The sequence below is a fragment of the Capra hircus genome, chromosome 26, assembly GCF_001704415.2.
Source record: "Capra hircus breed San Clemente chromosome 26, ASM170441v1, whole genome shotgun sequence".
Taxonomy (NCBI): domain Eukaryota; kingdom Metazoa; phylum Chordata; class Mammalia; order Artiodactyla; family Bovidae; genus Capra; species Capra hircus.
The window spans coordinates 33316592-33330138 of NC_030833.1; the positions used below are offsets into that span (position 1 = coordinate 33316592).

At 50.8% G+C, this 13547-nt stretch overlaps 1 protein-coding gene across 1 annotated transcript in view; it reads left to right on the plus strand.

Moving 5' to 3' along the window:
* SLIT1 (slit guidance ligand 1) overlaps window positions 1–13547 on the plus strand; it is a 172807-nt gene that overhangs the window by 148865 nt on the left and 10395 nt on the right. The window contains exons 26-30 of the mRNA XM_013975176.2: window positions 3310–3473; window positions 6915–7039; window positions 7323–7420; window positions 10600–10739; window positions 10917–11010. Of these exons, the coding sequence (XP_013830630.2) occupies window positions 3310–3473; window positions 6915–7039; window positions 7323–7420; window positions 10600–10739; window positions 10917–11010 (621 nt within the window). The remainder of the gene's footprint in view (window positions 1–3309; window positions 3474–6914; window positions 7040–7322; window positions 7421–10599; window positions 10740–10916; window positions 11011–13547) is intronic.

The following is a 13547-nucleotide window of genomic DNA, read 5'->3' on the forward strand; positions in this document are numbered from 1 at the left end:
AATGAGTTACAAGACTGAGCGAAGAAGCCCTTCAGAATAAACTCTCTACTTACTCGTGGCTCATTAGCAGAACACACTTCTGCAGTGTGGTACAAAAATACTTTCAATAAATTCTATATTTATCTTTTGAATAGCATAATTACATTGCCTCATACTACGTTAAAAATATCAGTCTGGTGAATATAGATGTTTTAAATATACCACTGTTTTGTAGTCCTGTTATTTTTCTAAGTCTTTATTATTATTTTTTTAACGCAATGGAGCTTCAGAAGATCGAAGTGTCTGAACTGCCTCTACCTCTGAGAAGCCCTGGCAGTGTTCAGGGAAAAGAGGAAGGTGTTGCCTTGTCCCATTAGCCAGGATGGATGCTGTCAGCAAATCAGGACAGAAAAAGTGAAATACACGTCAAGGCTGAACTGGCTTTCTTTTTCCAAGCTGCGTTATTCCCTTGGCACCCATTTCAGGCTTGATGTGCTTGTCTTTCTCCCCCTTCCAGATTGCAGGCTCTTTATCGAATCATAAAGTGAGCCCCAGAGATGTTAAGTGAGCCGCTCAAGGTCACCCGGGCAGTGAGCAGCTGCGCCAGGGGCCGGAGTCCAAGAGTGTTGAGCCTGCTTTATAAGATGGGCCGTCATCAGCTGTGCTATTTGGGGGAATTCCTGCTCAGAGTCACTGCTGCTTTTATCAGACCCAACACATTGCCAGGGGAACCGCTTCCTCTGTGTTGCCCAGACACAGGCGGAAAACGACAATGCATCCATTTGGTGCTTAATAAATGTGCTCATTCTCCTGAACAGTATATAGCCTTATGTTTTCACAATAATGTCAATATAAATGAGCTTCAGATACGAGGCTCTGGTTTTTCTATTTGCTGGCTCAAAGACTACTGGCAACCTCCGTTCCCCCAAATCCATGTCTTGTTCATCTCTGAATCTCTCACTGTGGTTTAGTGAGAGGGTTAGGAGCTTGCCCACCAGCCTGGCCAAAGCCTAAGAGGTTGGCAGTGCACCGTGTCAGTGTTAGTGTGGGGATGCGAGGGAATGGGCACACCCTCACCCTGCCGGCAAGTTTAAGTCGTTACAACCTTTTTTGGAGGCTGGGTGTGAACATTGTGGGCTTCCCTGTTAGCTCAGTTGGTAAAGAATCTGCCTGCAATGCAGGAGACCCTGGTTCAATTCCTGGGGTGGGAAGATCCCCTGGAGAAGGGATAAGCTACCCACTCCAGTATTCTTGGGCTTCCCTTGTGGCTCAGCTGGTAAAAAATCTGCCTACAATGAAGGAGACCTGGGTTTGATCCCTGGGTTGGGAAGATGCCCTGGAGAAGGGAAAGGCTACCCACTCCAGTATTCTGGCCTGGAGAATTCCATTGACTGTATAGTCCATCGGAGAAGGCAATGGCATCCCACTCCAGTCCTCTTGCCTGGCAAATCCCATGGATGGAGGAGCCTGGTAGGCTGCAGTGCATGGGGTCATGAAGAGTCGGACACGACTGAGCGACTTCCCTTTCACTTTTCACTTTCACGCATTGGAGAAGGAAATGGCAACCCACTCCAGTGTGCTTGCCTGGAGAATCCCAGGGACGGGGGAGCCTGGTGGGCTGCCGTCTATGGGGTCACACGGAGTCGGACACGACTGAAGCGACTCAGCAGCAGCAGCAGTATAGTCCATGGGGTCCCAAAGATTTGGACACGACTGAGCAACTTTCACTTCACTGTGAACATTTTACACGCACTTCCTCTGCGGCATGAATCCTGCTTCTAGGCATCTGTTCTAGAGAAGTGGCCTCTCCTTGCAGAGAGGCGTGGACAAAGTGTTCACTGCCTCTGGAAACAACTGGGGTGTCTGGCAGTGAAAGCTATGAAGTGTCCATTCTTTGGGATGCTCTGAAGCAGTTTGGTAAAATGAGATGGATCCATGTAGCTGACTGGGAGAGGTCTCCGAGGCATGCCGCTTTGTGACAAGAAGCAGGCTGCTCAGTGACTATGTGCTGGATGGATATAATCTCTTTCTCATGAAGAACCAACCGTATGTGTAAATATGGGAAAGGATTGGAGGGCTACACATGAGTATGATGACCACGTGACCATGGGTCCTGTGCTTGGCAGGGACAGTGGGCTTTTTTGTAATGTGGATGTATTGTGGTTTACTTAACCACTCCCCCACTGATGAACACGGGAGGCTTCCAGTCTTTCTATTGCAAACAATGCTGGGATCAATACTGTTGCACAGATGCCTTTACACACGTATGCAGGCACAGATCTGTGAGGTGTGCCAGAAACAGAGTTACTGGGTCAAAAGGCAACTGCATTGCTGACTAGATAGATAACAGGCAATACCCCTCTGTTGGAGTTCTACCATCTTGCATTCCCATCAGTAACATAGGAATGTGCCTTTTTAAAAAAACCGAGGTGAAATTCAAGGAATAGAAAATTAACCATTTTAATGAATACAATTTAGTGGTATTGAGGACTCTCACAATGTCGTTTAAAGTGAGACTTGTGTGCCATGTCTGAAAATGATTTACAGTGAGAATGTGCTTATGTGCTTCTTGTTTAATTGAAAATGAAGAGAAAAATTAAAGAGTATAGGCTTATATAAAAAAAAGAGGGGACCTCCCTGGTTGTCCAGTGGCTAACATTCTGCTCCTCATGCCAGGGGCCAGGGTTCCATCCCTCGTCAGGGATCTAGATTCCACGTGCTGCAACTAAGACCTGACGGAGTCAAATAATTATTTAATTAATATTTAAAAAAATAACACAGGCTTTGAAGTCAGACAGCTCTAGGTCTGGATCAGGGGGCTGTCCTTCACTGATTGTGTGACCACAGGAAAATGACTTATTCCATGAGAGGCTCAGTTCCCACATCTTTGAGATGGAGAAGAGAAAGCTTATACTGTGGGGCTGATGAGGGGATTAGATGCACTAACGTAGGAGAAGCTGGTTCATCACAGCAGCGAATGTTGGTTCCTCTCTCCTGGGTACACCCTGGAGGCGGTGCCGACAGAAGCTCTGGCCTCAACAGCCTGAGTTCAAATCCTACCTCCCCCCTTTCTCTGCGCATCTTGGGCAAGTGTCTTCACCTTTCGAGTTTCAGTTTCAACATGTAAAACGGGGTTAGTAGGGTGTGATGAGGACTAAGTGAGATAACAGGTGCAAAGTACTTAAATCTATCCTGGCTGCATGGTTAGTGCTCACTGATGGGGATTGTTAGGGTTCTGCCAGCTCCGGGCATAATGTCTGATACCTGGTACCCAATGGGTGAGGAACTCCATGAAGCTGTAACGTCTGTCCTCTCTCCTCTCTCACCCAGGGCCATCGGTGCCAACCCCCTGTACTGTGACTGCCACCTGCGCTGGTTGTCCAGCTGGGTGAAGACAGGCTACAAGGAACCCGGCATTGCCCGCTGCGCTGGGCCTCCGGACATGGATGGCAAACTGCTCCTCACCACGCCTGCCAAGAAGTTTGAATGCCAAGGTGAGCCCAGGAGCGCAAGGAGGGATGGCGGGTACCAGGTGCATCCCCCACTTCGTGCTTCCCCATCAACCCTGGCAGGGCCTTCCAGACATTTCTGTGTCCCTGTGGTGACTGGCTGGGGTCGGGGGGGGGGGGGAAAGATGGCAAGAATGTGGCCCCTGCTGCTTGTTAGCATGACTGCCCTCTTGTCCTGATATACAGCAAGCAAAAAAATAAAAAAAGCCAGGCGGAAAATCTCAGGCCATAAGGGCTCTAATCCCTCCCTGGGGTTATGTAAGGAAAATAAAAATAGCAGCAGTGTTTCTGGAAGCTCCAAGCCTCCCAGCAGTACAGGCACTCAGGCCTCCCTTTGGTAGGAGCTGTGCTCAGCAATTAGCTTAAACCCCTGAGCACTGGACCCAGCTGCTACCCTCCTGACATCTCTAGAAATCCAGGGCTTGGTGTGATTGGTGGCGTCTCACCCTGGGCGTTTGTAAACACAGGCTCGGAGATTGATTGACTGATTGACTGAAGGCCAAGGGAACCCAGCCGAGCAGAAGGCAGTGGCCGAGCGGCTGCTCCAGGCTTGGCTTGTCTGCAGGGGTACAGCTGCAGAAGGGCCCTGGAGGCCGTGGGGCACGGCTCCTGCCCTCCACAAGCTCACAGACCCCAGTGCAAATGAAGCTGACAGCCAGAGGTTAATGAGGAAGCCCCAGGCCACCCTGTGTGCAGGATGCTATCACAGGAGCAACACTTCAGAAGGGTCCGGTCTGTGGCTTGGCTGGCAGCTGTTGGGAGCAGGCCAATTTATGTTGAAATATTTGCTCAGTATTTATTTAATGGGGTGGGACTGGTACTTGATGAGAGGTTTGTGTGTGTGTGTGTGTGTGTGTGTGTGTGTGTGTGTGTGTGTGTGTGTGTGTGTGTGTTTAAATTTAACTGGGGGCTTCCCTGGTGGCTCAGTGGTAAAGAATCCAGCTGCGAATGTAGGAGACACAGGTTTGATCCTTGATCTGGGAAGATCCCACGTGCCGCGAAGCAACTAAGCCCGTGCACCACAACTACTGAGCCTGTGCTCTAGAGCCACGACTACTGAGCCCACGTGCCGCAGCTACTGAAGCCTGCGTGCCCCAGAGCCCTGCTCCCCAACAAGAGACGCCACTACAGCAGGAAGCTGGGCACAGCAAGGAAGAGTGGCCCTCAGCTGCCGCAACAGGAGAAAAACCCGCAGAGCAACGAAGACAAAACAGAGCCAAAAGTAAATAAATAGTATATAAAAAGAAAGCTCCTTAAAAATTTTTTTATTGGAATACAACATGCATCACAGAAAGTTACACAGGTAGTTAATGAAAGGCCCAGTGAATTTTCACAAATTGAACCCATCCAGGTCAAGAAGTAAGAGTTAGAACTGGACATGGAACAACAGTCTGGTTCCAAATCGGGAAAGGAGTACGTCAAGGCTGTATATTGTCACCCTGCTTATTTAACTTCTATGCAGAGTACATCATGCAAAATGCCAGGCTGGATGAAGCACAAGCTGGAATCAAGACTGCTGAGAGAAAAATCAATAACCTCAGATACGCAGATGATACCACCCTTATGGCAGAAAGCAAAGAAGAACTAAAGAGTCTCTTGATGAAAGTGAAAGAGGAGAGTGAAAAAGTTGGCTTAAAACTCAACATTCAGAAAACTAAGATCATGGCATCCAGTCCCATCACTTCATGGCAAATAGATGGGGAAACAATGGAAACAGTGACAGACTTTATTTTCTGGGCTCCAGAACCACTGCAGATGGTGACTGCAGCCATGAAATTAAAAGATGCTTGCTCCTTGGAAGAAAAGCTATGACCAGTCTAGACAGTATATTAAAAAGCAGAGACATTACTTTACCAACAAAGATCCGTATAGTCAAAGCTATGGTTTTTCCAGTAGTCATGTATGGATGTGAGAGTTGGACTATAAAGAAAGCTGATCGCTGAAGAATTGATGCTTTTGAACTGTGGTGTTGGAGAAGACTCTTGAGAGTCCCTTGGACTGCAAGGACATCCAACCTAAAGGAACTCAGTCCTGAATATTCATTGGAACGACATGCTGAAGCAGAAACTCCAATCCTTTGGCCACTTGATGCGAAGAACTGAGTCATTAGAAAAGACCCTGATGCTGGGAAAGATTGAAGGCAGGACAAGAAGGGGACGACAGAGGATGAGATGGTTGGATGACATCACTGACTCAATGGACATGAGTTTGAGCAAGCTCTGGGAGTTGGTGATGGACAGGGAAGCCTGGTGTGCTGCAGTCCATGGGGTCACAAAGAGTCGGACACGACTGAGCGACTAGACTGACTGACTGAGGTATCCAGCACCCGGATCAAGAAACAGAGCCCCACCTGTAACTCGTGAGGATTCCCCTGCAGTTATTACTAGAAAGTGTTTCTCCTTCTAGTCAAACTCATGCATTTTCAGTGGAACTCATGTTTCTCTACTTCTAGAAAGAGTCTGAAGTGGAGTGAGTGAGTGAGTGAAAGTTTCTCAGTCATGTCCAGCTCTTTGTGACCCCATTGAGTATACAGTCCATGGAATTCTCCAGTCCAGAATACTGGAGTGGGTAGCCTTTCCCTTCTCCAGGGGATCTTCCCAACCCAGGGATCGAACCCATGTCTCCTGCACTGCAGGCGGATTCTTTACCAATGGAGCTATGAGGGAAGCCCCTCTGAAGTGGAAACCTAACTTAACTGGCTGGTCTTACTATTTATTCCTGTGAGGTCCTCATGCTCTTCACAGGGGGTCGCCCCAGGCTGTCTGGCTGCCGGCTCCTCACCCACCTTCCATTTCAAGGAAGAGCCACCAGTGAGTCCTGAAGGGGCTGGAGAAGGTCATGCCTGTGGCCAGAGAGGAGACAGGAAAGGGTCTTTCCCCATTCAGCCTTGGAAACAAGTTCTGGGTGATGGACCTTTTCTCTCCTAAGCATGGCCTCCTCTCAGAGCCGGATCTCTTCTCTGCTGGAGTGGCCACCTTTGCTGTCCAGGCCAGCAAGTGACCAGGCTGAGGTGGCTGCTGTGGAAGGGTGTGAAGGGGTGGAGAAAACCTCAGCTGATTTCTATGATAGCGACCGTGACTTTCTCACACCGATGCCCCTGCTCTGCCCGCCACGTGGGAGCTCCTTACTATCCAACACCCGCCTGCGAAGCTCTTTTTTGGGATTATCTCATTTAGTCCTTCCAGCCCCATGAGGCAGGGGCTGTTTTTAACTCTGTTTTTACAGAGGAGGGTCCGGAGGCTGGAGAGGTGGATGTGAGGGAGGGTGAGCGTGATCCAGAGGAAATACAGGAAGGGGCAAGAACCTTGGGGAGAGGGCTGCTACCATGCGTCCCCGCATGCCAGGATGCCGGGGTAGGGGCGTGGGGTTCTGCCCAGCCCTGTTCCCCCTGCCTCCCCACTGCACTAACGCTCCCCTTTGCCTTAGGTCCCCCCACCCTGACTGTCCAAGCCAAGTGTGATCCCTGCTTGTCCAGCCCGTGCCAGAACCAGGGCACCTGCCGCAACGACCCCCTTGAGGTGTACAAGTGTGCCTGCCCCAGTGGTTACAAGGTGCGTGGGGGCTGAAGTAGGAGGCTGGGGGCCTGCTCGAGGGCACGGTATGGCAGGCTTGGGGCTGTCCTGTTGGTCACTCAGCCCACGGGGGCCAGGGCAGCTCCTGGCCCAGAGCGGGAGCCCAAGTGGGTGTGTCATCATGACCTGACACGTGGATGGGTAGACAAGTCAACTCCTGGGACAGGCAGGCTGAGTCGCTGAGGGGGCTGGCTGGCTCTGCTGAGTCACCAGCCCCTGGTTCTCCTTGGGGTGCCCCCCCAATCACTGACTTCCTCCCCAGGGCCGAGACTGTGAGGTGTCCCTGGACAGCTGTTCCAGCAGCCCCTGTGGAAATGGTGGGACCTGCCACTCACAGGAGGGCGAGGATGCTGGCTTCACGTGAGTTACTTGGGGTCCAGGGCTGGACCCTGGTGGGCAGGGTGTTGATCGGTCCGACCTCGGAGCCTTCTTCCTCTGAATGGGATGGCCCAGGGCCCTTGCGCTCTGGGAGATGGTGGGGACAGGCTCAGGAGGAGCAGTCATTCACTCCAGATCACAGCCAGAGGCCTCTCCACACACCATCCCCTCGCCCTCACAGGCCAAGCCCCCGATGCTCACAGACAGTGGAAGCACAGAGACTCTGGGGGATGACCAGGTCACCCAGCAGGCTGGGTTGGGGTTGGGCTTAGAGCTCCTGCTCCAGGCTTCTCCCTGCTCTTGCCAGGCACCAGGCAAGTCCTCCGATGGCACTGGGAACTGTCGCCCGGGGCGTATGCAAAGGCAGCGCCAAGAGGCAGTTTGGGGATGTTTTAAACGCCTGTCGTTTCTATTAACCTCCAGTTGAAGCCAAACACCTGCTTGTTGGGCCAATGTTGTCTGAAGGGAGGGCCCTGAGCCAGCTCCTCAGGATCAAACCTCCACCTGAGCCCCTGGGAAGGGCTGGGGAAGCCTGCCCACAGGTGGGAGCAAGTCCTGGTCCTGCCCTCCGGGGTCTCCCCCACCAGCTCGTGGGTCACTCTGGTCGCACCATGGGCACGGGTTCCCCACTGCTCAGTGAAGGGCTGGACCTCACCGAGATCCTCCACAGCTCATCCTGCAAGTTCTCCCGGTGCTGACATCGCCACGTGAGCCCCCCACTCACCCTGCTCCCCCAGAGTCTCTCGAGCCCCTCATCTTCCCAGAGTTCTCCTGTACCCAGAGCTTTTCTAAGGAGCACAATTTATTTGCTGAAAATAAATTGCCAGCTGAGCAAACTGACTCTTCAGAAAATGATGTCAAGTCTACTGGTAGAAATGGTCAACGTGTCTCTGCAAATCCAAATTACCAGATGTAAAAAAGAAAACACTAAATGACCTCATGGCAGGTGTCGCCTTGGAAACAGCATCCTTACAATAGGCTCTGACCTCCTCTGGGCTTGGCAGCAGCTCCATCAAAGGCCCCACTTCATTGTCTAGGCTACTGGGGGGCATGTCTATGGAGGAGGGGGTGCAGCTGGGGGTAGCCCCTCACACTTGGCATTCCTGCAGACTAGGGGGAGCTGTGGGAAGGGTTCTTTTGGCAGAAAGGGGTGCCTCCCTGAGTTACCTCCCAACCCTGAGACTTACAAGGGTCTCTTATGTTATCCACCCCCAGCCCTACTGGAGGGGACTTAGCTGAGATCCCCTTAACCCGCTTCAGACCTCTCTGGTGTCCCACGCAGTCTCGCAGGGGGAATGAAATTCCAGGACACTCCCTGCAACAGGCTTCACACCTTTTTGTTCACATACCTGCTCCCCCAAACAGATTTTTTTTTTTAAATTACAAACTGCTTCATGCATTCTTAAGTGACAGCTAAAATTTTTCATGGTAAATTTAATTTTTCATTGCAAAGAAGGTCATTTCCAGGATACTGCACATATTATTAACACTTAAACATAAAGCTATCATTCTTTAAATCACTCTTTTCTCATTCAGCGAAAAATCATTTTAAAATCACACGAAGGAGCTCCTCTTGAACAAGCTGCAACATCTCATGTCATTTGTGTTTTTTCTCAAACTAGTATTTCTATTTTATTCCCCTCACCACCACCCTCCCTGACTTTTTCTCCTACTATAATATGTTTTCATGTTAGAGAGGCTTTTCTTGAGCACCCTGTCGTACCTTCCTGCCTCAACATGGGTATCTAAGTTTAAATGGGAAGTTTTTTCACTCCTTTCTTGTCCCCAGAAACCTCTGATGAAAGTTTCTTTTGCATTATTATTACAATGATCAATAATATACAGTTGATTAGAACAACATAACTGTTTTCCAAATTTTGATTGCTAATTATTACACATAAAAGTAACATTTTATTAGACTGTATCTCTTAATGAGATAGATGGAGCTTTGTGTGTGGATGTGCTTCCTTTTTTCCTCCTAATTGGTTCCTATGTCCAGGCATGAATATTATGGAATATCAGAGGGCTTAGCAGCCAATCTATTCCTTTTAAAAATACATATATAGCCCCCCACTCTCTCTCTCTCTCTCTCTCTCTCTATATATATATATATATATATAAATGCTGAGAATGTTTGTTCACATAAGTAAACCAATGGGATTAGGAGTTTTATTATAGCCATGTCTCTCAATTACTTGAAACACTTCCAAGTTAATACATCAAAAACCCAGAGTGATCGGTTATCAAAAATTATTTTTAATGCTCTATCAGCTGATAGTTCCCTGAGGTCTTCCTTCAATTACTTTTTAATGCACAGAACTGGAAACCTCTTGACTTGCAAAAGCATTTGTTCCTTCATTTGGGAAACATCAATATTCCTAATTGTCCCTTTATTTGGTACCAGAGGATCTTAGGTCCCAGGCATGGCGCACCTTGACTTCAGGCTGGGATAGGTACCTGTGCACCTTTCGGGAGCTCTGGGGCAGGTCAGTTAAGGGAGGAGTTCATGCAGAACTTGAAAATGTGGAAATTAAGTGCTCAGACCTCTGTGACCTACAAATCCTTTGGAAAACCACAGTTGCCCTAGGAGGGAGTGTACCCCAGTTTGAAGATGACTGATATCCAGGACCTGACTCCTGCTTACCCCCCAGCCGTCTTCTTACCCCATCCCTGAAATATGTGCTCCTTAAGTCCTGAACTATATAGAGGAAACTGTGGGGTGGACTGTAAGGCTCTCTCTCCCCTAGGCTTTTACCCGCACTGCCTTTCCCTCTCCTTCCTGTTCTCCCCTGTCAGAGTCCTTAGCTAACTCACCATCTCCTCCAGGAAGCCTGCCCTGACCACTCCCCCCAGGGAGGAGCTAGGTGACCTCTGCCCCTTTGTCCACCTTCTCCAGCATCAGTTTTGCACCACCCTGGTCCTCAGTCTCTCCTTTGGTCGCCAGTCTCCCTGTCCTCACCCCCACTAGACTGAGTGATCTCGTGAGCACAGGGCTGGTCTTGGTCACCTCTAACTCTCAGCACCTAACAAGGGCCTGATCCAGAGTAGGGACCGAAACTCTGGGTTGATGCTCCTGACTACTGGCTACAGGCTTACACCAGTGCCTCAGGAAGGCTGCCACCCTGGCTGTGGGCCCACCCACCTCTCCCTGCTCCCCACAGGTGCTCCTGCCCCACCGGCTTTGAAGGGCCAACCTGCGAGGTAGACACGGATGACTGTATGGGGCACTCCTGTGCCAATGGGGGCACCTGTGTGGACGGCGTGGGCAGCTACACCTGCCAGTGCCCCCTGCAGTACTCGGGTAAGCGTGGCAGGGCTCAAGGATCAAGGGAAGCTGAGACCCAGTGCCCTGAGGCCTGGTCCTATGGGCAGAAGGCTGGGGCCCTGCCTCGGTGCCTGCAGGAGCTTTCTGCTGGGCTGGCCACCTGGTGGGACTCGGGGGGCAGCTTCGCTCCTGCTCCCCCCATCTTTTCCCCAGGAAGGGCCTGTGAGCTGCTGGTGGACTTCTGCGCTCCAGATCTGAACCCGTGTCAGCATGAGGCTCAGTGTGTGGGCACCCCCGATGGGCCCAGGTCAGTGTTGCCCATTTCTGGGGCCAGGGAAGGGCATGGGCCACCACGTCACCTCCCCTCTGCCCTCCCCAGCCTGTTTCCTTACCTGTCAGGTGGGTTGGTTTCGGCTGTACAGTCAGAGCCAGGGGCAGGGTGGTGGTATTTGTGGTCCGACAGACCTGAGTTTACATCGTGACCTGGAATGGGTGGCTTGACCACTCGGGGTGGTCTCATCTGCTGACTGGGTGCACCAGTAGCTTCCTCCTGGGTGGTTGGCAGGATTATGTAAGCGAATGCATGGCATTTGAAAAGTTCTCAATAAATAGCTGGTCAAGGCCCACAATTTCTCATTGCCAATTGCAAAATGCACAAAACTCTGAAAACCAAATGTCCGTTTGGTAGCAAAATTTGATCCAATCAATGTATTTGGTATTAAAAACCGACCTGCACTGATAGGAGGCTGCTTACAGTCACCATTCATCCCATATAGAGGGACTATGTGCAGAGTTTGCATGTTTAATTAAGGGACCACCCCAGATTCAACTGGCATGTGTCGTAATACACAGTTACAGACATTGTACCGGGGCTTCCCTGGTGGCTCAGATGGTAAAAAGAAAAAACAATCCGTCTGCAATGCAGGAGACCGGGGTTCAATTCCTGGGTCAGGAAGATCCCCTGGAGAAGGGAGTGGCAACCCACTCTAGTGTTTTTGCCTGGAGAATTCCACAGACAGAGGAGCCTGGTGGGCTACAGTCCATGCAGTCGCAAAGAGTCAGACACGACATTGTATAACCATTCCCCAATCCAAAAAGTCCCAAATTTCAAAACCTGTCTGGCCTCAGGAGGGTTGGCTAAGGGGTCCTTGACTGTTGTCACCATCATTATTACTGGCCTATGTAGAAGTACTTGTCACCGGCAGACTGCAATGTGAAGATCATGGGTTTTTCAGATGTTGCTCCCATCTGCAGTCTTGCAAGCAGGTCTCAATTCTGGGACCCTGTTCCACCTGTCAGGACAGGACAGTGGGAGGGCTTCTTCAGGTCTGTGGCTGAGGGACCAAACCCCAGCCACTCGGGCCAGGGCAGGGGCTGGAGTCCCCCAGGAACTTAGCCAAGTAGGAGCTGCCAGAGCCTCATGGGCAGGAAGTGAGAACTGGGGGACACTGAGGCCCAGATATTAGATGTAGGGGCTGCACAGGAGCCTCTATCCAGAAAGTGGACAGATGCTCCACTCCTCGTGGAGCCACCAGGTGGGCTTGGCAGAGCAGACCAAGCAGCAGTGGCCGAGCAAGTGGCATGCCTGCTCCTCGGAGAGACTGGACCGCAGAGGGGGGACTGAAGCAGGACTGCGCGTCGTCAGTCAGATACTGCTGAGACAGTCCTTCACAGCACAGAAACAGAGCACTCAGTGGGTGTACAGTGCATATTTACTCAACCTCCTGTCTTGGAGGAAGGTGGGAACTGCCAGACACTCAGCTCCGCCTGGAACCTACCAAGTATTCAGTATGCATTCATTCATTGAATGAATGGATAAGTGAAATGTCAATGAATTAGTTGGTTGGGAGCATAGCTACCGTCACACTTTTCAGAATGCAGCTCAAGACCCACCCAGTAATGGACTATGATCAGTTGGGTGGACCAAGATTAATCTAAAAAAAAAAATAGAAAACATCAGACAGCATCATACCCTTTTATATAGTAAGGAGTGCATTGTGGCATAAAACTGGTTTCAGAGGAGTGTGTGTGTGTGTGTGTTTACTGGGTAAAAGGTATTTCTTACTGCTTGAAAAACACTGGAAATGAGATTTAAAAAAATCACACAGGCGCACTTACTTGCCAGGTTGTGTAGTTGAGCTGTGGAGTCTGTAGTTTGGAAGGGTTTCTGGTAAGGGTTGCTTACTGGCGGCTTCCTGGAGGAGGTGAGCTCTTGGCCTGGCTGGATCGAGGCAGGGAGAGAGGAGGGTATTCCAGAGTCAACAGGTGTGAAGGCAGAGAAGTGTAGCAGGGTGCGGATTGCTGCCCGTGGAGACAGGTATGAGCACGGAGTGGCTTGTTATGGGGAAAGCAGGATGGGGAGCATCAGGCAAGGTCATGTTTGAACAGGGTGGAGGGTATGCTCTCTGTCTGATAGGCAAATAGTTGGCACCTGTGGACTGACTCAGGAGAGGAGTGAGCCGCAGTGTGAGCTGGGAAGCTGGGAACTGGCCTGGAGCCAGAAGGTCACGGGGAGGCAAGCACTAGCCCAACTGAGGCCCAGGAGGCGGGGCCTGTGCAGCTGGGAGGCTGGGGAAGGGGGATGGATGAGCCATATGTGACTCAGAGCCATGTACTGGGAGGCGAGGGACAGGCTGCTGGGCAGGTTGAGAAGGGGCTGAAGGTTGACCTTGGGTGTGCTGTTGGTGCTGAGGGTGGGTCCTCCACAAGTGTCTATCTCCTCCAGCCATGGGGTGTCCACTCTCCCAGCCCAGAGCACCCCCATCCTGCCTGCAGCCCCCACAAGCTCTCATCCTGTACGAGTAAAGGGTCCCATGCTGGATGGTGGCATCTTGACTTCTAGGG